This window comes from Bombina bombina, chromosome 4 (genome assembly GCF_027579735.1).
Source record: "Bombina bombina isolate aBomBom1 chromosome 4, aBomBom1.pri, whole genome shotgun sequence".
Lineage (NCBI taxonomy): Eukaryota > Metazoa > Chordata > Amphibia > Anura > Bombinatoridae > Bombina > Bombina bombina.
Window position 1 is genome coordinate 425,783,190 of NC_069502.1, and position 24,353 is coordinate 425,807,542.

A 24,353-nucleotide genomic window follows, 5' to 3' on the forward strand; every position below is an offset into this window, starting at 1 on the left:
TTACAATTACACCTAACACTACACTACAATTAAATGAATTACCTAAATTAAATACAATTAATTACAATTAAAATTATCTAAAGTACAAAAAACAAACACTAAATTACAGAAAATAATAAAGAAATTACAAGATTTTTAAACTAATTACACCTAATCTAATCCCCCTAACAAAATAAAAAAGCCCCCCCAAAGTAAAAAAAAATCCCTACCCTACACTAAATTACAAATAGCCCTTTAAAGGGCCTTTTGCAGGGCATTGCCCCAAAGTAATCAGCTCTTTTACCTGAAAAAAAAAATACAATCCCCCCCCAACATTAAAACCCACCACCCACACAACCAACCCTACTCTAAAACCCACCCAATACCCCATTAAAAAAAACTAACACTAACCCCCTGAAGATCACCATACCGGGAGATGTCTTCACCCAACCGGGCCGAAGTCCTCAACGAAGCCGGGAGAAGTCTTCATCCAACCGGGCAGAAGTGGTCCTCCAGGCGGGCAGAAGTCTTCATCTAGACGGCATCTTCTATCTTCATAAATCCGGCGCGGAGCGGGTCCATCTTCAAGACATCCGACACGGAGCATCCTCTTCTTTCCACGGCTGACAACTGAATGAAGGTTCATTTAAATGATGTCATCCAAGATGGTGTCCCTTCAATTCCGATTGGCTGATAGAATTCTATCAGCCAATCGGAATTAAGGTAGAAAAAATCCTATTGGCTGATGCAATCAGCCAATAGGATTGAAGTTCAATCCTATTGGCTGATCCAATCAGCCAATAGGATTGAGCTGGCATTCTATTGGCTGTTCCAATCACCCAATATAATGCCAGTTCAATCCTATTGGCTGATTGCATCAGCCAATAGGATTATTTCTACCTTAATTCCGATTGGCTGATAGAATTCTATCAGCCAATCGGAATTCAAGGGACGCCATCTTGGATGACGTCATTTAAAGGAACCTTCATGCAGTCGTCGGCCGTGGAAAGAAGAGGATGCTCCGCGTCGGATGTCTTGAAGATGGACCCGCTCCGCGCCGGATGGATGAAGATAGAAGATGCCGTCTGGATGAGGATTTCTGCCCGTCTGGAGGACCACTTCTGCCCGGTTGGATGAAGACTTCTGCCCGTCTGGAAGACCACTTCTGCCTGGTTGGGTGAAGACGTCTCCCGATAAGGTGATCTTCAAGGGGTTAGGGTTAGTTTTTTTTTAAGGGGGGATTGGGTGGGTTTTAGAGTAGGGTTTGTTGTGTGGGTGGTGGGTTTTAATGTTGGGGGGGGGGGGATTGTAATTTTTTTTTCAGGTAAAAGAGCTGATTACTTTGAGGCAATGCCCCGCAAAAGGCCCTTTTAAGGGCTATTTGTAATGTAGTGTAGGGTAGGGCTTTTTTAATTTTGTGGGGGCTTTTTTTATTTTGTTAGGGGGATTATATTAGGTGTAATTAGTTTAAAAATCTTGTAATTTCTTTATTATTTTCTGTAATTTAGTGGGGGGGTTTTGTACTATAGATAATTTTATTTAATTGTAATTAATTGTATTTAATTTAGGTAATTAATTTAATTGTAGTGTAGTGTTAGGTGTTATTGTAACTTAGGTTAGGTTTTATTTTACAGGAAAATTTGTCTTTATTTTAACTAGGTAGTTATTAAATAGTTAATAACTATTGTACCTAGTTAAAATAAATACAAAGTTGCCTGTAAAATAAAAATAGACCCTAAGCTAGCTACAATGTAACTATTAGTTATATTGTAGCTAGCTTAGGGTTTATTTTATAGGTAAGTATTTAGTTTTCAATAGGTAATGATATAGTAATTTTATTTAGATTTATTTAAATTATATTTAAGTTAGGGAGGGATAGGGTTAGGGTTAGACTTAGGTTTAGGGGTTAATATGTTTATTATAGTGGTGGCGACGTTGGGGGCGGCAGATTAGGGGTTAATAAGTGTAGTTAAATTGCGGCGACATTGGGGCGGCAGATTAGGGGTTAATAAATATAATGTAGGTGTTGACGATGTTGGGGGCAGCAGATTAGGGGTTCATGAGTATAATGTAGGTGGCGGCCGTGTCCGGAGCAGCAGATTAGGGGTTAATAATATAATGTAGGTATCAGCGATGTCAGGGGTGGCAGATTAAGGGTTAACAAGTGTAAGATTAGGAGTGTTTAGACTCGGGGTTCATGTTAGGGTGTTAGGTGTAGATATAAATGTATTTCCCCATAGGAATCAATGGGGCTGCGTTAGGAGCTTTATGCTGCTTTTTTGCAGGTGTTAGACTTTTTTTCAGCCGGCTCTCCCCCATTGATTCCTATGGGGAAATCGTGCACGAGCACGTTACACCAGCTCACCGCTAACCTAAGCAGTGCTGGTATTGAGGTGAGATGCTCTTCGCTCACTTTTTGCGGTTAACGACGGGTTTGTAAAAACCCGTAATACCAACGCTGTCTGTAAGTGAGCGGTGAGCATAAACTGCTCGTTAGCACCGCACAGCTTCTAACGCAAAACTCGTAATCTAGGCGAAAGACTGGACTAGAACCCAGTTTTGCATCACTGCGGCAGACGTCTTTCAATTTCTATGCACTGGAGAATCATTAAAACAATTGTTAAGTATTGTCTTTTCTACAGAATCTATGTGTATCAGAGATTTTGCAGACAGATCTGCTAGTGGAATATTAACCCTTTTGATCTCATCCAATATTCAGACTTATAAAACTTATGCTTTCAAAAAATTTACAAACTTTGAGGCTAAAGGACGTGTTGGGGGAATTGATTTAAACAGTCTGGTATGGACTTTGGACATTCTTTAACAAAATATGGCATTTTTTGGTGGGATTTTCAGTGACCCATGGTTTATACAGCAGGATAGACAATGATTGTATAAAGCTCCAAATACAAGGCATTTTCACATCCCAGAGGTCTGTAAATAAATAACAATAATTTTAATATATATATGATGCAAAATATTGGCATTAAATAAATCTCAGGAACAGTGCATGCATCATTTCCTCTGCAAGTAAATATCTTCTGTTCTAACTTAGCTCACACAAACCCATACATTTATTTATAGCCGATAAAACATTCTGACGAGTTTTATTGTCTGAAGTTGATCAGTTAGCAGAAATATTGCTGACACTGAAGTATTTCTAATGGTTCATTACCTGTCATGGCATGGTCAGTCAACTACCATAACAGGAATATGTATAACAGTCTGCCAGACAGCAGAGCGATTCTGAGAAGAAATAACAAAGCGACAACTTTCAGCTTTACATATTTCCAATTGATGATCTCATCTAGTCCAAAGTAATTGTTATTTAGATAATAGACAGATTTTACAATTACTTTATTAAGTAAAAAAATGTTTATGGATTGTATAAAAGCCAGTGCTATAGAAACAAAATAGTAATTACATTTTCTTTTGAGCGAGAGCCAAAAATAGTAATTTAATTTGTGAAGAATCTATATTTAGAGGTCTTGTTACTATTGGTCCTGCAGTTACATCATTCTACTCCCTTGAAAATAAGAAAAATAAGAAAAAACAAGAGAAAATGTATTGAATAAAAAAAACTCAGTTGCAGATGAAAGTTATCTCATTACGCAAATAGGAACCAGTACTCATTTTTTTCTCAGCACAGCTTACCCTTTGTTCGCCTTATGTCACTGAAGCATAAGAGTTGGTGCTGTGCCCACACACTACTAATCAAACCTTTTATTCCCATAAGCCAAATTGTTCTTAAATGGCAGAAGCATAAAAATGCAGCTGTCACTATAGCCAGCTGGCTGAGGGGAGCTATTTGGCGTCACTCATAAGAGTGTGGGCTCATACATCACCGTATGCTGTATATTTTTGGGGAAATATTTATGCTGTATTTTAGCAAGTAACACAGCTCTTGGCAGAAAAAAAAATAAAAAAGATCTGCCAGTAAACTGGAATAGAAATACTTTAGTCACTGATGGGGATTATCTGCATGTGCTCAGTTTCCTCCCATTAAACACAGTGATTCCCAACTGTTTGTTTTGCTTTGGGACTCTCTTGATGTATTTTTGATTAACATAATACAATGATATAAAAGTGAAATTATTGTGAGCTAAAAAGTTTGCATAGGCAGTTTCTCCAAATATCAGCCACTGAAAAGCTTTAAAAATGGTCATGACACAGCTATATGTTGTATTAGAGCCACTATACTAAATACAAGATATAAAGTCTATTGAAAAGAATGGCAACTAAGCAAGATTTACTAATAAGAGAAAAATCTTTCATGCTCCTGAGTAAGTACAGAGTTTATTAAAGGGGTAGAAAAGTCAAAATTAAACTTTCATGATTAAGGGAGGGCATGCAATTTTAAACAGCTTTCCAATTTAGTTTTATCATCAAATTTGCTTTGTTCTTGTTGTATTCTTTGTTGAAGGGTAAACCAAGTAAGGCACATATGCTGATTTCTAAGCCCTTGAAGGCTGCCTCTTATCTAAGTGCATTTTATTAGCTTTTCACAGCCAGGCAGTGCTAGTGCATGTGTGCCTTATAGATAACATTGTGCTCACTTCCGTGGAGTTAACTCAGTGTTTCCCAAAACCAGTTTTAAGGATATTCATTATATCTTAAAGGGACAGTCTATTTGATGTTTTTATTGTTTAACCCATTAATGACCAGCGCCGTACCCTGTACGAATCTGGTCGTTATGCCCTTAGGGACCAGCAACGTACCCTGTCTGTCGCTGTAGTCCTGAGCTTCTCAGAACTCTGCAGAAATAGAGATCTCTGCAGAAATAGAGTTGCAGAGTTACCGATGCAGAGAGAGTCACTCTGCGGCCCTCTCTGTATCAGACAGCGGTGGTGCCGATCATTGGTGGGAGGGTAAGGAGTAAGGCGGGTGGGCGGCCCATCACTGGAGGGGGCGGGAGAGGGTTGGACCACTACGCCCCGCTACAGCCGATAAAAAAAAAAAAGAGCCGGTGTTCTGTCGAGAACTCCATTTCCTCAAACTCCAATCTGACGTCACTTCCGGTGACTCTTCTATTTTCACTATCTGTTTTTGCCTGTCTTGGGGGGCGCACCACCGATCCTCTGACATACACCCAAAGTAAACCTTGGGGAATGAGGTTTACAAGGGGGTCATCACCCCCCTTGAACCCCCCTCCCAGGCAGAGGCAAAATAGATAGTAAAGATAGGCGATTACAGTGCCCATCTGATTGATTGTGAATCCTGTCACTGAGCCATGGACCAATCGGATGTATGGAATAACCGGAAGTGACGTCAGATTGAACTTTTCGACGTATTGGAGTTCTCGATAGAACACCGGCAGTGAGGGGGGATGAGGAAAGAGGGGCAATGAGGGGGATCCTATCTGGGATCCGTTGAGGAAAAGGGATCTGGAAGGGGGAGGGTATTGAGGGGGGTAGCTACACTACAGAAAAAAATAGTATTTTAAATTTGTAAAAAAATGTTTTGCCTAATTTGCAGCAAACTGGGTACTAGCAGACAGCTGCCAGAACCTAAGATGGCGGCAAATAGGTAGAGGGGGGAGGGTTATAGAGCTGTTTGGGGTTGGATCAGGGAGGTTGGGAGGTAAGGGGGGATACTACCCTGTAGAAAATATTATTTTTTTTAAAAATAAAAAAATAAATTAAATAAAAACCTATTTTTATACTGAAAGACTTTCTGCCAGTACTTAAGATGAGGGTGACCTTTGGTTTATATCAGAAAGCTCTCAATATGGATGTGAGCTAACCACGACTGATGTTACTGGCAATTACTATAATACTGGTGGCATATGGCTGATCTGCTGGATGGCAATTACTGGAAATCAGGTGGAATAAAATTATTAGAATGAAAAAGAATTAATATTTAATAAAAAAATAACATGGAGGGGAGGAAGACAAACCGTGATGTAAGTCCAACTGAAGAAATTAGGAAAACTACTACAAAGACAGGTAAAGGGAAAAAAATAAATGAAATATAAGATATATTTTTTTAAGATTTTCTTTTTATATATACTTTAATTCCACTATTTAAAGTCAAGACTATATCAACCTCTGCTGGCTTTAGAATGGAAGCATCTTCCTCTGAGCAGCATGCCAGATGGGAGGAGTTAAAATACAATCTAGCTACGCAAATTGTGCAGTACTAAGCTAGATTGTAATTTAACTCCTCTGTCGGTTTTCATTGATGTTCAGCCAGGCACTGTAGGGAGTTGCGGCGCGACGAGGGGACACCATAAGAGGAGATTAATTACTGCTTGATGGTGTCAAGGACCACCAACATGGACCACTGGTTGGCGACCACTGTTATAGACACCACTATAAAGAAGAATATGGACAGATGCGGATCTAAAAATCCAATATGAAACCTTTCAAAAACTTACTTAGAAGCTCCCAGTTTAGCTCTGTTGATGAGGTTGTCTGGGACACCCACTGAAGGGGGTTTGGTAAACAAAAAGAGCAGACACCCCCCCACCCCCTTCTCTGCATATGAAAGAGCAGATAACATAAACAGGAGCCAGCAGGAGTCTATAAACGCGTGTATACATCTGACACTGTGGGGCTTGGTTAGGAGTCTGAAAATCAGAGCAATGTTCTTAGAAAATAAGCAAAACTTTACATTGTTACAAAAACACTACCAGATGGGCTATATCAATGGATCATCTACAAAACATTTATACTAAGAAAAATCTAGTGTACAATGTCCCTTTAATGTCTGGGGTTTCAAGAATATATGCAAGTATACTCACTTCCATTGTCTTAAAATGGCATGACCCCCCTCCCCCCAAATATAGAGCACAATTTTTTTTTATTTTTTTTAAGTTTCAAATTTACTTGTTTTATGAAATTTACTTTGTTCTTATTGTATTCTTTCTTGAAGAGAATATCTAAGTAGGACGTTTGCAGGAATGTGTTTGATCTCTAGATAACAGGTGTTTGAACATTGGAGCACTATATTAGAATACATTTTCTCCAGCACCTGTGTATCCAGTGGGTGACAACGCCATCCAGAACCTCACACCAAAAGTTAATCCAATAGAGCAAATCAGATGGCAGCACTCCAGTAATCTTAAAAGATGTATTATTTATTCACATCAACTCCACAAAAAAGACAATAAAAAAACGACGTTTCAGGTGTTACCCCTTAATCATGTTGCGTACACCACAAAGAACAATTACACCTTATATACCATAAATCCCTCCCCTACTAACAATTAACACACCTGTGTCTATTACCTATAGGGTAAATAAAAAAAACATTTATATTCTGCCATCTAGTGGTCATTTAAAAATTATTGATATATATATATATATATATATATATATATATATATATATATATATATATATATATATATATATATATATATATAAAGCTTGCCATCTAGTGGACATTAAATTATATATATTACCTTATGTATACATATACATGACAATCAAGGGCCTATTGTACACAACTTGTATTTATATTTATGTAGCATCAAAAACATTAATACCATATGTATCAAAAATACATTACAATGTACTGAACAGAGAAAAAATAGAAGAATATTGTATATTATTACTACAAAAAAAATGATAGGTCAAAATCTTTATCTATACCTGCTGGATCTTTTGATTCTAATTTATAAATGCAATATTATTCATGCTGTTACAGCATTTTTTTCCTGTTACCTCCACATCTAGGTACCTCTATGTGATCTATGATTTGAAATTTAAGCTGGGGCACATGATGCCCAGCTTGTAAAAATATGTTTAGCGACCGGGGATTTAATATACAGGTGAAACTAGAAAAATTTGAATATTGTGCAAAAGTTCATTTATTTCACTAATGCAACTTAAAAGGTGATACTAATATATGAGATAGACTCATTACATGCAAAGCAAGATAGTTCAAGCCGTGATTTGTCATAATTGTGATGATTATGGCTTACAGCTCATGAAAACCCCAAATCCACAATCTCAGAAAAGTAGAATATTGTGAAAAGGTGCAATATTCTAGGCTCAAAGTGTCCCAATCTAATTAGTTAATTAAGCCATAACACATGCAAAGGGTTCCTGAGCCTTTAAATGGTCTCTCAGTCTGGTTCAGTAGGAATCACAATTATGGTGAAGACTGCGGGACCTGACAGTTGTGCAGAAAACCATCATTGACACCCTCCATAAGGAGGGAAAGCCACAAAAGGTAATTGCAAAAGAAGTTGGATGTTCCCAAAGTGCTGTATCAAAGCACATTAATAGAAAGTTATGTGGAAGGGAAAAGTGTAGAAGAAAAAGGTGCACAAGCAGCAGGGATGACCGCAGCCTGGAGAGGATTGTCAGGAAAAGGCCATTCAAAAGTGTTGGGGACTTTCACAAGGAGTGGACTGAGGCTGGAGTCAGTGCATCAAGAGCCACCACACACAGACAGATCCTGGATTCCTCTTGTCAAGCCACTCCTGAACAACAAACAATGTCAGAAGCGTCTTACCTGGGCTAAAGAAAAACAGACCTGGTCTGTTGCTCAATGGTCCAAAGTCCTCTTTTCTGATGAGAGCAAATTTTGCATCTCATTTGGAAACCAAGGACCCAGAGTATGGAGGAAGAATGGAGAGGCACACACTGCAAGATGCTTGAAGTCCAGTGTGATGTTTCCACAGTCTGTGTTGATTTGGGGAGCCATGTCATCTGCTGGTGTTGGTCCAATGTTCTTCATTAAGTCCAGGGTCAACGCAGCCATCTACCAGGAGATTTTGGAGCACTTCATGCTTCCTTCCACAGACAAGCTCTATGGGGATACTGACTTCATTTTCCAGCAGGACTTGGCACCTGCCCACACTGCCAAAAGCACCAAAACCTGGTTCAATGACCGTGGGATTACTGTGCTTGATTGGCCAGCAAACTCGCCTGACCTGAACCCCGTAGAGAATCTATGGGGCATTGCCAAGAGAATGATGAGAGACATGAGACCGAACAATGCAGAAGAGCTGAAGGCCGCTATTGAAGCATCCTGGTCTTCCATAACACCTCAGCAGTGCCACAGGCTGATAGCTTCCATGCCACGCCGCATTGAGGTAGTAATTGCTGCAAAAGGGGCCCAAACCAAGTACTGAGTACATACAGTATGCATGCTTATACTTTTCAGAGGTCCGATATTGTTCTATGTACAATCCTTGTTTTATTGATTGCATGTAATATTCTAATTTTCTGAGATTGTGGATTTGGGGTTTTCATGAGCTGTAAGTCAAAATCATCACAATTATTACAAATCACAACTTGAACTATCTTGCTTTGCATGTAATGAGTCTCTCTCATATATTAGTTTCACCTTTTAAGTTGCATTAGTGAAATAAATGAACTTTTGCACAATATTCTAATTTTTCGAGTTTCACCTGTATTTGGTTCTAATGTTAGATTTATGCTCATTTAATCTTTCTCTTATCTGGCGAGTAGATCCACCCATATATATATATATACATGCACACGGACACTTAAGTAGATAAATGGCATAAGTTGTGTTACAAGTATAGTACCCTTTAATTTAAAATTTCTTCCCAGTTTTGGGATGGGAGAATGTAGACCCCTTGATCATGTTATTGCAATTGGAGCAAGTTAAACAAGGGAAGCAGCCTGTATTCTTCCTACCAATAAAGGATTGTTTACTCATTTTGTTTTACCCAATGTCTGCTTTGATTGGAGTATCCCTTAGCTTACGTGCCCTTCTATAGGCTGGCATAGGGGGCTGTTGAAATTCTATTACCTCTATATTATATATTACAAATGCGAAGTATAGACCAATGTTTGCAAAGAATATTATGTATTTTCTTACTTAATATATGATAATCACTAGCGAAACACTGCAGCATGTGTAACTCATAAGTGTCCAGGAAAACACGACTGAGGAGGAAAACCTTTTCATATCCCTTTAATATTTATGGTGTAAATCACTTCCCTTAATTGTTTCCTGTTACTTTCTGTTAGGAAATGATCTCATTGATAAATACATAATAACTGTGTAATGTAGATACTGATAGATGTCCTCTGATTGCTGTTTTTTTATTGTTTTTGTATGGAGAGGGATTATGTGAAGCCATATGAGTTTATACATAAATGACTGCAGTATGAAGGAAATGACTGTTCACTAGAATGTTCATTGTCATGAGAACGTGCACTGTTATGTACAAACAGGAGTATGATTCTTGCATGTGACATACATTGCAAAGAATGATGCATTAATGTGAGTGCAGACACACTTGTTGATCGTATCCCACAGATGTTCTGCATTCACATTCTCCAAAAATCTGATTGAATTACATAAGTGGGGTTTGAATTCTGGCCAAAATGTTTTGTTTTGGTGATGTATGTGAAAGATGTTAGCACATGTTTTTTATACTCTTTCTTTAATATTGTAATAATATTGTGCACAGATATGTCATGAGTGTGTGTGTGTCTTATTTTAATTTAGTTTTTTTTTTTACCAATACTAACTGGAAATTTGATTAAAAGAGAAGTTGAACTGCTTTTTTATGCTTTTAAATAAGAAACTTAACCTATTAACCCCTTAGCTTCCAGGGGCAGCTGCTGCAGCCCACCCTGGGAAGAAAGGGCTGAAATCTAGAAATGGAAGTTTAGTAACATGAATCCTACTAATATCTATATTAACATTTGCTGACAGTGAAAAATGATGGGTTTGGACGTTAAATTGGTTAGATAGACATTATATTTATATAAGGAGAGAAGTCATTTAGGCATAATGAAAATAAATTGCAGATGTGATTACTTTCAGAAGATTGGCCCTATTTATGAAGCTCTGGTGTGAGCTTCGGAGAGTTAAATGGATATGAAACCCAGTTTATTTCTTTCATTATTCAGATAGAGCTTGCAATTTTAAACAACTTTCAAATTTACTTCTTTTACCCAATTTGATTTATTCTCTTGGTATCCTTTGATGAAAAGGATACCTAATAAGGCTCTGGAGCTGCTGATTGGTGGCTGCACATATATGCCTTGTGTTATTGGCTCATCTAACATGTTAACTATCTCCCAGTGGTGCATTGCTGCTTCTTCAACAAAGGATACTACAAGAATGAAGCAAATTAGATAATAAAAGTAAATTGGAAAGTTGTTTAAAATTGTATGCTCTATCTGAGTCATGAAAGAAAAAATTGGGGTTTTATGACCGCTGCTTCTTAACCCACTTCTTCACCTGTTATGTGGCATATTGTAATCCCCCAAACTTTTCCCCTGCTCGCACAATTGGCTGTGATAAATGCTAGACACAATGCCAAGTGCACAGGGGCAAAGATGTACGCTCCTGTCCACCTGGACTTTGTTAAATCTGACCCAATATCTGAAGATTATCACAATACACAAATGTAGGTCAGTATGCATCACAATTAATTCAAGATATGCTGGATAATAAACAGCAATGTCTATATTCAATATTATTTGTAAGTTTGTTAAGACTATAACCACAAGTCATTATTCTCAAGAGTGTGTCCATTCTCTCTCTCTCTCTCTCTCTCTCTCTCTCTCTCTCTCTCTTAAGATACACTTTAACAGGGTCTTAGCTCATGTATTACTTAGAAAACACACACACACACACAAGTAATTTAAAGGCACAGTCTACACCAGAATTGTTATTGTTTAAAAAGACAGATAATCCCTTTATTACCCATTCCCCAGTTTTGCACAACCAACACTGTTAGATTAATATACTTTTCTCCAACATAGGTGTGTCCGGTCCACGGCGTCATCCTTACTTGTGGGATATTCTCTTCCCCAACAGGAAATGGCAAAGAGCCCAGCAAAGCTGGTCACATGATCCCTCCTAGGCTCCGCCTTCCCCAGTCATTCTCTTTGCCGTTGTACAGGCAACATCTCCACGGAGATGGCTTAGAGTTTTTTGGTGTTTAACTGTAGTTTTTATTCTTCAATCAAGAGTTTGTTATTTTAAAATAGTGCTGGTATGTACTATTTACTCTGAAACAGAAAAGTGATGAAGATTTCTGTTTGTAAGAGGAAAATGATTTTAGCAACCGTTACTAAAATCGATGGCTGTTTCCACACAGGACTGTTGAGAGGAATTAACTTCAGTTGGGGGAAACAGTGAGCAGACTTTTGCTGCTTGAGGTATGACACATTTCTAACAAGACGATGTAATGCTGGAAGCTGTCATTTTCCCTATGGGATCCGGTAAGCCATTTTTATTACATAAGAATAAAGGGCTTCACAAGGGCTTTTAAGACTGGTAGACATTTTCTGGGCTAAAACGATTGATATATAAGCATTTTTAATACTTCATAGCTTTGAGGAATTATTTTATTCTTGGGAATTATGTAAAATAACCGGCAGGCACTGTATTGGACACCTTATTCTCTAGGGGCTTTCCCTAATCATAGGCAGAGCCTCATTTTCGCGCCTCTATTGCGCACTTGTTTTTGGGAAGCATGACATGCAGATGCATGTGTGAGGAGCTCTGATACATAGAAAAGGCTTTCTGAAGGCGTCATTTGGTATCGTATTCCCCTTTGGGCTTGGTTGGGTCTCAGCAAAGCAGATACCAGGGACTGTATAGGGGTTAAATATAAAAACGGCTCCGGTTCCGTTATTTTAAGAGTTAAAGCTTTCAAATTTGGTGGGCAATACTTTTAAGGCTTTAAGACACTGTGGTGAAATTTTGGTGAATTTTGAACAATTCCTTCATACTTTTTCACATTTGCAGTAATAAAGTGTGTTCAGTTTAAAATTTAAAGTGACAGTAACGGTTTTATTTTAAAACGTTTTTTGTACTTTGTTATCAAGTTTATGCCTGTTTAACATGTCTGAACTACCAGATAGACTGTGTTCTGTATGTGGGGAAGTCAAGGTTCCTTCTCATTTAAATAGATGTGATTTATGTGACACAAAATTTAGAGAAAATGATGCCCAAGATGATTCCTCAAGTGAGGGGAGTAAGCATGGTACTGCATCATCCCCTCCTTCGTCTACGCCAGTCTTGCCCACACAGGAGGCCCCTAGTACGTCTAGTGCGCCAATACTCCTTACTATGCAACAATTAACGGCTGTAATGGATAATTCTATCAAAAACATTTTAGCCAAAATGCCCACTTATCAGCGAAAGCGCGACTGCTCTGTTTTAGAAAATACGGAAGAGCATGAGGACGCTGATGATATTGGTTCTGAAGTGCCCCTACACCAGTCTGAGGGGGCCAGGGAGGTTTTGTCTGAGGGAGAAATTTCAGATTCAGGGAAAATTTCTCAACAAGCTGAACCTGATGTGATTACATTCAAATTTAAATTGGAACATCTCCGCGCTCTGCTTAAGGAGGTGTTATCTACTCTGGATGATTGTGAGAATTTGGTCATTCCAGAGAAATTATGTAAGATGGACAAGTTCCTAGAGGTCCCGGGGCCCCCCGAAGCTTTTCCTATACCCAAGCGGGTGGCGGATATTGTAAACAAAGAATGGGAAAGGCCCGGCATACCTTTCGTCCCTCCCCCTATATTCAAGAAATTGTTTCCTATGGTCGACCCCAGAAAGGACTTATGGCAGACAGTCCCCAAGGTCGAGGGGGCGGTTTCTACTCTAAACAAACGCACCACTATACCCATAGAAGATAGTTGTGCTTTCAAAGATCCTATGGATAAAAAATTAGAGGGTTTGCTTAAAAAGATGTTTGTTCAGCAAGGTTACCTTCTACAACCAATTTCATGCATTGTTCCTGTCACTACAGCAGCGTGTTTCTGGTTCGATGAACTAGAAAAGGCGCTCAATAAAGATTCTTCTTATGAGGAGATTTTGGACAGAATTCATGCTCTCAAATTGGCTAACTCTTTCACCTTAGACGCCACTTTGCAATTGGCTAGATTAGCGGCGAAAAATTCTGGGTTTGCTATTGTGGCGCGCAGAGTGCTTTGGCTAAAATCTTGGTCAGCGGATGCGTCTTCCAAGAATAAATTGCTTAACATTCCTTTCAAGGGGAAAACGCTGTTTGGCCCTGACTTGAAAGAGATTATTTCTGATATCACTGGGGGTAAGGGCCACGCCCTTCCTCAGGATAGGTCTTTCAAGGCTAAAAATAAACCAAATTTTCGTCCCTTTCGCAGAAACGGACCAGCCACAAGTGCTACATCCTCTAAGCAAGAGGGTAATACTTCTCAAGCCAAGCCAGCCTGGAGGCCAATGCAAGGCTGGAACAAAGGTAAGCAGGCCAAGAAACCTGCCACTGCTACCAAGACAGCATGAGATGTTGGCCCCCGATCCGGGACCGGATCTGGTGGGGGGCAGACTCTCTCTCTTCGCTCAGGCTTGGGCAAGAGATGTTCTGGATCCTTGGGCGCTGGAAATAGTCTCCCAAGGTTATCTTCTGGAATTCAAGGGGCTTCCCCCAAGGGGGAGGTTCCACAGGTCTCAATTGTCTTCAGACCACATAAAAATACAGGCATTCTTACATTGTGTAGAAGACCTGTTAAAAATGGGAGTGATTCATCCTGTTCCATTAGGAGAACAAGGGATGGGGTTCTACTCCAATCTGTTCATAGTTCCCAAAAAAGAGGGAACATTCAGACCAATCTTAGATCTCAAGATCCTAAACAAGTTTCTCAAGGTTCCATCGTTCAAAATGGAAACCATTCGAACAATTCTTCCTTCCATCCAGGAAGGTCAATTCATGACCACGGTGGATTTAAAGGATGCGTATCTACATATTCCTATCCACAAGGAACATCATCGGTTCCTAAGGTTCGCCTTTCTGGACAAGCATTACCAGTTTGTGGCACTTCCGTTCGGATTAGCCACTGCTCCAAGAATTTTCACAAAGGTACTGGGGTCCCTTCTAGCGGTGCTAAGACCAAGGGGCATTGCAGTAGTACCTTACTTGGACGACATTCTGATTCAAGCGTCGTCCCTTCCACAAGCAAAGGCTCACACGGACATCGTCCTGGCCTTTCTCAGATCTCACGGGTGGAAAGTGAACGTCAACAAAAGTTCCCTTCTTGGGAACAATAATAGACTCCTTAGAAATGAGGATTTTTCTGACAGAGGCCAGAAAATCAAAACTTCTAAACTCTTGTCAAGTACTTCATTCTGTTCCTCTTCCTTCCATAGCGCAGTGCATGGAAGTAATAGGTTTGATGGTCGCGGCAATGGACATAGTTCCTTTTGCGCGAATTCATCTGAGACCATTACAACTGTGCATGCTCAGTCAGTGGAATGGGGATTATACAGACTTGTCTCCGACGATACAAGTAGATCAGAGGACCAGAGTTTCACTCCGTTGGTGGCTGTCCCTGGACAACCTGTCACAGGGGATGAGCTTCCGCAGACCAGAGTGGGTCATTGTCACGACCGACGCCAGTCTGGTGGGCTGGGGCGCGGTCTGGGGACTCCTGAAAGCTTAGGGTCTTTGGTCTCGGGAAGAATCTCTTCTCCCGATAAATATTCTGGAACTAAGAGCGATATTCAATGCTCTCAAGGCTTGGCCTCAGCTAGCAAAGGCCAAATTCATACGGTTTCAATCAGACAACATGACGACTGTTGCGTACATCAACCATCAGGGGGGGAACAAGGAGTTCCCTGGCGATGGAAGAAGTGACCAAAATCATTCAATGGGCGGAGTCTCACTCCTGCCACTTGTCTGCAATCCACATTCCAGGAGTGGAAAATTGGGAAGCGGATTTTCTGAGTCGTCAGTCATTTCATCCGGGGGAGTGGGAACTCCATCCGGAAATCTTTGCCCAAATTACTCAGTTGTGGGGCATTCCAGACATGGATCTGATGGCCTCTCGTCAGAACTTCAAGGTTCCTTGCTACGGGTCCATATCCAGGGATCCCAAGGCGACTCTAGTAGATGCACTAGTAGCACCTTGGACCTTCAAACTAGCGTATGTATTCCCACCGTTTCCTCTCATCCCCAGGCTGGTAGCCAGGATCTATCAGGAGAGGGCATCGGTGATCTTGATAGCTCCTGCGTGGCCACGCAGGACTTGGTATGCAGACCTGGTGAATATGTCATCGGCTCCACCATGGAAGCTACCTTTGAGACGGGACCTTCTTGTTCAAGGTCCGTTCGAACATCCGAATCTGGTCTCACTCCAACTGACTGCTTGGAGATTGAACGCTTGATTTTATCAAAGCGAGGGTTCTCAGATTCTGTCATTGATACTCTTGTTCAGGCCAGAAAGCCTGTAACTAGAAAAATCTACCATAAAATATGGAAAAGATATATCTGTTGGTGTGAATCTAAAGGATTCCCTTGGGACAAGATAAAAATTCCTAAGATTCTATCCTTTCTTCAAGAAGGTTTGGAGAAAGGATTATCTGCAAGTTCTTTGAAGGGACAGATTTCTGCTTTGTCTGTGTTACTTCACAAAAAGCTGGTGGCTGTGCCAGATGTTCAAGCTTTTGTTCAGGCTCTGGTTAGAATCAAGCCTGTTTACAAACCTTTGACTCCTCCTTGGAGTCTCAATTTAGTTCTTTCAGTTCTTCAGGGGGTTCCGTTTGAACCCTTACATTCCGTTGAGATTAAGTTATTATCTTGGAAAGTTTTGTTTTTGGTTGCAATTTCTTCTGCTAGAAGAGTTTCAGAGTTATCTGCTCTGCAGTGTTCTCCTCCTTATCTGGTGTTCCATGCAGATAAGGTGGTTTTGCGTACTAAACCTGGTTTTCTTCCGAAAGTTGTTTCTAACAAAAACATTAACCAGGAGATAGTCGTGCCTTCTTTGTGTCCGAATCCAGTTTCTAAGAAGGAACGTTTGTTGCACAATTTGGATGTAGTTCGTGCTCTAAAATTCTATTTAGATGCTACAATGGATTTTAGACAAACATCTTCCTTGTTTGTTGTTTATTCTGGTAAAAGGAGAGGTCAAAAAGCAACTTCTACCTCTCTCTCTTTTTGGCTTAAAAGCATCATCAGATTGGCTTACGAGACTGCCGGACGGCAGCCTCCTGAAAGAATCACAGCTCATTCCACTAGGGCCGTGGCTTCCACATGGGCCTTCAAGAACGAGGCTTCTGTTGATCAGATATGTAAGGCAGCGACTTGGTCTTCACTGCACACTTTTACTAAATTTTACAAATTTGATACTTTTGCTTCTTCTGAGGCTATTTTTGGGAGAAAGGTTTTGCAAGCCGTGGTGCCTTCCATCTAGGTGACCTGATTTGCTCCCTCCCTTCATCCGTGTCCTAAAGCTTTGGTATTGGTTCCCACAAGTAAGGATGACGCCGTGGACCGGACACACCTATGTTGGAGAAAACAGAATTTATGTTTACCTGATAAATTACTTTCTCCAACGGTGTGTCCGGTCCACGGCCCGCCCTGGTTTTTTAATCAGGTCTGATAATTTATTTTCTTTAACTACAGTCACCACGGTATCATATGATTTCTCCTATGCAAATATTCCTCCTTTACGTCGGTCGAATGACTGGGGAAGGCGGAGCCTAGGAGGGATCATGTGACCAGCTTTGCTGGGCTCTTTGCCATTTCCTGTTGGGGAAGAGAATATCCCACAAGTAAGGATGACGCCGTGGACCGGACACACCGTTGGAGAAAGTAATTTATCAGGTAAACATAAATTCTGTTTTTAACTCTGTGATTACCTTGTATTTAAGCCTCTGCAAACTGGCCCCTTATTTCAGTTCTTTTGACAGACTTGCATTTTAGCCAATCAGTGCTGGCTCCTAGGTAATTCCACGTGCGTGAGCACAGTGTTATCTATATGACATACATGAACTAATGCCCTCTAGTGGTCAAAATGCTTTCAGATAAGAGGAGGCCTTTAAGGTCTAAGAAATTAGAATATGAACCTACCTAGGTTTATCTTTCAACTAAGAATACAAAGAGAACAAAGCAAAATTGGTGATAAAAGTAAATTGGAAAGTTGTTTAAAATGACATGCCCTATGTGAATCAGGAAAGTTTATTTTGGACTAGACTGTCCCTTTAAATCTTGATATTCTTTGAGTAACTGGGGACCAAATCAGCTCTGCATAATGCTTATGTAGGGGGAATTAAAGGGACACTGAGCACTAAATACATTTCATGCACCTCCCTCTAAACATAGGTGCTCCCATTATGGATCCTAGGTTTTCTGACAGAGAGTTGCTGCACATGTGCAAACAGGCAAGCACTGGGATGGTAGAGAAATACAGATTTCACTATGGTGGCACCCAGGACTAAAGGGAGGGAGGGAATAATCCATTTTCTAGGCACCTGGTGTTTGCACAGCCTAGTTCTAGCATACGTTCTACCACAGTTCATTAACAATATCACCAGGTACTTAACTACAGCTAAATGGATCCTAGCTTGTCTGCAAAAGAGATAGAGGCATTTCAGCTGTGTTAAAATTTGAGCTAACAAAAGTTGTGCCTGACTGCTAATCCCCAGTCTTTATTCTTAAACTACTTGGCAACCACATAGTTAAAGGGACAGTCTACACCAGAATTTTTATTGTTTATAAAAAGATAGATAATCCTTTTATTGCCCATTTCCCAGTTTTGCATAACCAACACAGTTATATTAATATACTTTTTACCTCTGTGATTACCTTGTATCTAAGCCTCTGCAGACTGCCCCCTTATTTCAGTTCTTTTGACAGACTTTGTTTAGCCAATCAGTGCTGTCTCATATGTAACTCCATGGCCGTGAGCACAATGTTTATATGACACACATGAATTAACTCCCTCAAGTGGTGAAAAACTGTCAAAATCTGAATCATGAAAGTTTATTTTGGACTAGACTGTCCCATTTAATCTAAACTATACACACTTATTATAAAGTTACTATGACTCTTCTGTCTGCACAATAGCAATAACGTGCAGTAGCTTGTGACAATGCTCTGTAAGCAATAAGGTCAGGATACCATTGATGAGCTATATGAGATGGTAGCCAGATATGGGTAGAGTACTAGAAATTGAAGGGTTTAAGGGGGACAGATAGAAAAATCAACTGGGGTGATAAAATGAGGGAGTGCAGAGTCTAAAAACGTTTTTTGAACTTAATATTATTCCTTATAAAATACCCTAAAATCAGAATATTACACAAAGTAAATAGTTAACCAACTGTTGCTTAGTTTTCTGCATGAGAAAATCTTACCACCTAATTTAATTGTTTTCTAAAATGTCACATAATAATAGTTCAACCCCCTGAATAATCTATAATAGATTTGTGGGATTTATCACCTTTTTCAGACAGTTCATGCTGGTGAGGAGCTTCATAGCAATGTGATGGTTTATGGATGGAATGTTGCACTGAGAATATGCCAGTTTTCTTTTTAAATAATGGTTGTTTAAAACAGAGATTGTTAAATCTATTCCCAGCTATGTGTTGCACATTATAGGGGTTTGTAGGCAAATTGTGATCATGCAGTTCAGTAAATGTGTGATTAGGTCTATAAACCTTAATGTTTTTGTCTTCACTGAATATCATGAAAATCTGAAATACCAAAGTACATAATAATATTTTGCGAGCTTGTGGCACCTAGTTGACCACATCTGGTGAGACAATTACAAAAGGTATATGTCTGTATTCACCAATCAGCAGCTAGCTCCCATTTGAGCATTGCTACTCTTGAGCCTACCTAGGTATGCTTTTCAACAAAGGATACCATTTCATGATCTCATTAAATCATGAAAGTTAAAATCATGAGGTAGGAATCCTTCTTCATTGAAAATAATTTTATCAGCATCTGTTTTATGAGACACATCTATAAAATGCTGGTAAATCTCTGTAACAATTGGTTTTCCATAAGCAGATCACTATATCCAGATCCTGGCTTGTGAGCATGAGTGTGTGAGGGATCTCTCTACACGTCCTGGCCGATTATCACCTATTGAGAATTTCCTGCCCTTGCACTATGACTTCTTACAGTTCAGCTACTACAGAGGTAATATCCAAACTATTTACTGACCTATCATTCTAAATTGTATTTTTTTATATATATAATGTTGGTGATAATGTTTGTTTTTGTTTTTTTACTTAAATCAATTTGATTACCAAACAAAGTAGTATGAATATTGTTACACTTTTACTGATAGACAGTTCCGTATCTGCTTTTTAAATCTAACTTTTTGTTTACAAAACTTTTAACAGCATCTGTGCTATCTGTCTATCTATCTATCTATCTATCTATCTATCTATCTATCTATCAATAAGACATGCACAGAAAAAAATAAAGTTTGGATGAATTATTTGTCACTATAAAGCAATTTCATTTGTGTTGTCTGATTTACACGAATGATTGTTCTGAATTTGTTAACAAAAACTAGTTCACCCACCATGTCCTAAAGGAACAACTTCAGGGTAGCATAGGAGCAGCTGGATAGTAGTTTTATTTTAAATAAAGTTAAGTAATAGCTAGTGCTACTGCTACAAGTCAGCAGCAAACACCATATATTTTTAAATTGACTCAGGATTGTCCAATTACAAATATGAAGCTTACATACTTACTGACCTGGGTAACCTGGGGCCCAATCCGATATGCACGGGTTTGGTATCACATATACGGCGTAACATAGAAGTTACGCTCGTATATTTCTGCCTTCGGCCGTAGTTTTTTGGCCCATAGACAGGTATACCAAACCCGCGCAGTTTGGTATCCAATATACAGTGTAAGGACTTACGTGGCGAAAATGGAGAAATCTTACTCCATTTTCACCTCGCCACAAAATGCAGGCGTAGTAAGCCTTACGCTGAGTATTGGAGCCCCGTAACTCCCTAAACTGCCTTCAAAATAAAACCTAACACCTAACGCATGCGCAATGTCTATCTACCTGTCAACCGCAATCCCCCGCTGCAATCCCTAATAAAGTGTTTAACCCCTAAACCGCCGCTCCCAGGCCCCTCCGCCACCTACATTAAATGTCTAACCCCCTAATGTGATCCCCCTACACCGCCGCCACCTATATTAAAATTATTACCCCCTAATGTAATCCCCCTACACCGCCGCCACCTATATTAAAATTATTACCCCCTAATGTGAGCCCCCTACACCGCCGCCACCTACATTAAAATTATTAACCCCTAATGTAATCCCCCTACACTGCCGCCACCTATATTAAAATTATTAACCCATAATGTGAGCCCACTACCCCGCCGCCACCTATTTTAACTACATTACCCCCTAATCTAATCCCCCTACACCGCCGCCACATATTTTAACTATATAAACCCCTAATGTGAGCCCCCTACCCCGCCGCCACCTATTTTAACTACATTACCCCCTAATCTAATCCCCCTACACCGCCGCCACCTATATTAAATATATTAACCCCTAATCTAATTCCCCTACACCGCCGCCACCTATATTAAATATATTAACCCCTAATCTAATCCCCCTACAACGCCGCCACCTATTTTAACTATATTACCCCCTAATGTGAGCCCCCTACCCCGCCACAATCTACATTAACTATATTACCCCCTAATATGATCCCCCTACACCGCCGCCACCTATTTTAACTATATTAACCCCTAATGCGAGCCCCCTACCCCGCCGCCACCTATTTTAACTACATTACCCCCTAATCTAATCCCCCTACCCTGCCGCCACCTATATTAAAATGATTAACCCCTAATCTAATCCCCCTACACCGCCGCCACCTATAATAAATGTATTACCCCCTAAAATACTAAAATGTCCCTACCCTAAACTAAATTACAAATAGCCCTGAAAAGGGCCTTTTGCGTGGCATTGCCCCAAAGTAATCAGCTCTATTACCAGCCATTAAAAGGGCCTTTTGCGGGGCATTGCCCCAAAGTAATCAGCTCTTTTACCTGTAATCTGACCCCCCTACACCGCCGCCACCTATATTAAATATATTAACCCCTAATCTAATCCCCCTACACCGCCGCCACCTATATTAAATATATTCACCCCTAATCTGACCCCCCTACACCGCCGCCACCTATATTAACTATATTAACCCTAATTATATTAGGGTTAATATAGTTATTATATTATATATATAATTAATATAGTTAATAATTAATATAGTTATATTATATATATTAACTATATTAACCCTATCTAACCCTAACACCCCTAACTTAATTATTATTGCAATAAATCTAAAGAATATTAATATTATTAACTAAAATATTCCTATTTAAAACTAAATACTTACCTATAAAATAAACCTTAAGATAGCTACAATATAATTAATAATTACATTGTAGCTATATTAGGGTTTATATTTATTTTACAGGTAACTTGGTATTTATTTTAACTAGGTACAATAGCTATTAAATAGTTAATAACTATTTAATAGCTACCTAGTTAAAATAATTACCAATTTGCCTGTAAAATAAATCCTAACCTAAGTTACAAATACACCTACACTATCAATAAATTAATTAAATAAACTACAATTATCTAACTAAAATATAATTAAATACACTAAACAAAATTACAAAAAAACTAAACACTAAATTACAAAAAATAAAAAAAGATTACAAGAATTTTAAGCTAATTACACCTAATCTAAGCCCCCTAATAAAATAACAAAGCCCCCCAAAATAACAAAATGTCCCTACCCTAAACTAAATTACAAAAAGTAATCAGCTCTATTACCAGCCCTTAAAAGGGCCTTTTGTGGAGCATTGCCCCAAAGTAATCGGCTCTTTTACCTGTGAAAAAGAAGAACAACCCCCCCATTACAACCCACCACCCACACACCCCTACTCTAAAACCCACCCTATGCCCCCTTAAAAAAACCTAAGTCTAACCCCCAAGTGGTCCTTACCTGTCCTGAAGACCAGCGGAGAAGGTCCTGTTCCAGGCGGAGAAGTCTTCTTCCAGGCGGCGACCTCTTCTTCTTCCAGGAACCAGTCGGTGCAAAGCGGAGGAGTTGAAGTCCGATGACCGCGGAGTTGAAGACCGTCCTCTCTGGAACTGAAGACCAGCGATGCAGGAACTGAAGATCGGCGACGCTGGAACTGAAGACCGGGGCCATGGAGCTTGGAGGATCCTCTTCATACGATCGCCGCCGTACACTGAATCGGAATTCAAGGTACGCGATTAAAAATGGCCAATGGGATGAGAGCTACTTTAATTCTATTGGCTGATTTGAATAGCCAATAGAATAAGAGCTACTGTAATTCTATTGGCTGATTAGAATAGAGTAGGGGGTCAGATTAGGGGTTAATATATTTAATATAGGTGGCGGCGGTGTAGGGGGATTAGATTAGGGGTTAATATATTTAATATAGGTGGCGGCGGTGTAGGGGGGTCAGATTACAGGTAAAAGAGCTGATTACTTTGGGGCAATGCCCCGCAAAAGGCCCTTTTAAGGGCTGGTAATAGAGCTGATTACTTTGGGGCAATGCCCCGCAAAAGGCCCGTTTCAGGGCTATTTGTAATTTAGTTTAGGGTAGGGACATTTTAGTATTTTAGGGGGTAATACAATTATTATAGGTGGCGGCGGTGTAGGGGGATTAGATTAGGGGTTAATCATTTTAATATAGGTGGCGGCGGGGTAGGGGGATTAGATTAGGGGGTAATGTAGTTAAAATAGGTGGCGGCGGGGTAGGGGGCTCACATTAGGGGGTAATATAGTTAAAATAGGTGGCGGCAGTGTAGGGTGATCATATTAGGGGGTAATATAGTTAATGTAGGTGGCGGCGGGGTAGGGGGCTCACATTAGGAGGTAATATAGTTAAAATAGGTGGCAGCGGTGTAGGGGGATCATATTAGGGGTAATATAGTTAATGTAGCTGGCGGCGGGGTCCGGAAACGGCGATTTAGGGGTTAATATATTTATTGTTAGGAGTGAGAGGGGGCATTGCGGATAGAGGGGTATACGTTTCGGGTTATTTTTGGGAGGCGTGTTAGACAGTAACGGCAGATTGTATACTATAGTAAGTTTTTTTTATGCGGCGGCAGTTTCTAAAGTGCCATAAGTCACTGGCGACTCCAGAAATTTGTACTTACGCAGATTTCTGGACATGGCTAGTTTGTCCGACTTACGGCACTTTAGCAAATGCTGGCACCGTATATGAGATAGCTCGCTGTGCGAGCTGAAACTACGGGCGGCGCAGGTTTCCACGCTTGCGCCGAAACCTGCGCCGTATATCGGATCATGCCCCTGATCTTACCACCTTTTAGCGTAACTGATTTAACTGCATGAGCAAGTCAACTAAATTGTTTATCACATGCATTTTTTGTTCATTGACTTGTTAAAAGGCCCTCTGGTATTTCTGATAAATGCAGTTGCCTACTATCACTCATTAGCTTTCTATCTTCTTACATGTAACTATAAGTTAATAGTGACAGCATAATACTGGTAGAAAGCCTTTCCTATTACTGTAAGCTTAAACACTATAATACTCTGACATGATAACTTATAGAAATTGTTTCTTATATCAGCCACTGTGTTTTTTGGAATTGGGTATCTAATGTTATGTGG

General features: G+C 39.8%; 1 protein-coding gene across 2 annotated transcripts in view; it reads left to right on the forward strand.

Moving 5' to 3' along the window:
* Positions 1-24,353, forward strand: part of P3H2 (prolyl 3-hydroxylase 2) — a 268,946-nt gene that overhangs the window by 192,300 nt on the left and 52,293 nt on the right. Inside the window, exon 4 of one of the 2 annotated variants that reach the window (XM_053710243.1) lies at positions 19,700-19,834. In XM_053710243.1, coding sequence (XP_053566218.1) covers positions 19,700-19,834 — 135 coding nt within the window. The remainder of the gene's footprint in view (positions 1-19,699; positions 19,835-24,353) is intronic. The other variant, XM_053710244.1, reaches the window with a different exon arrangement.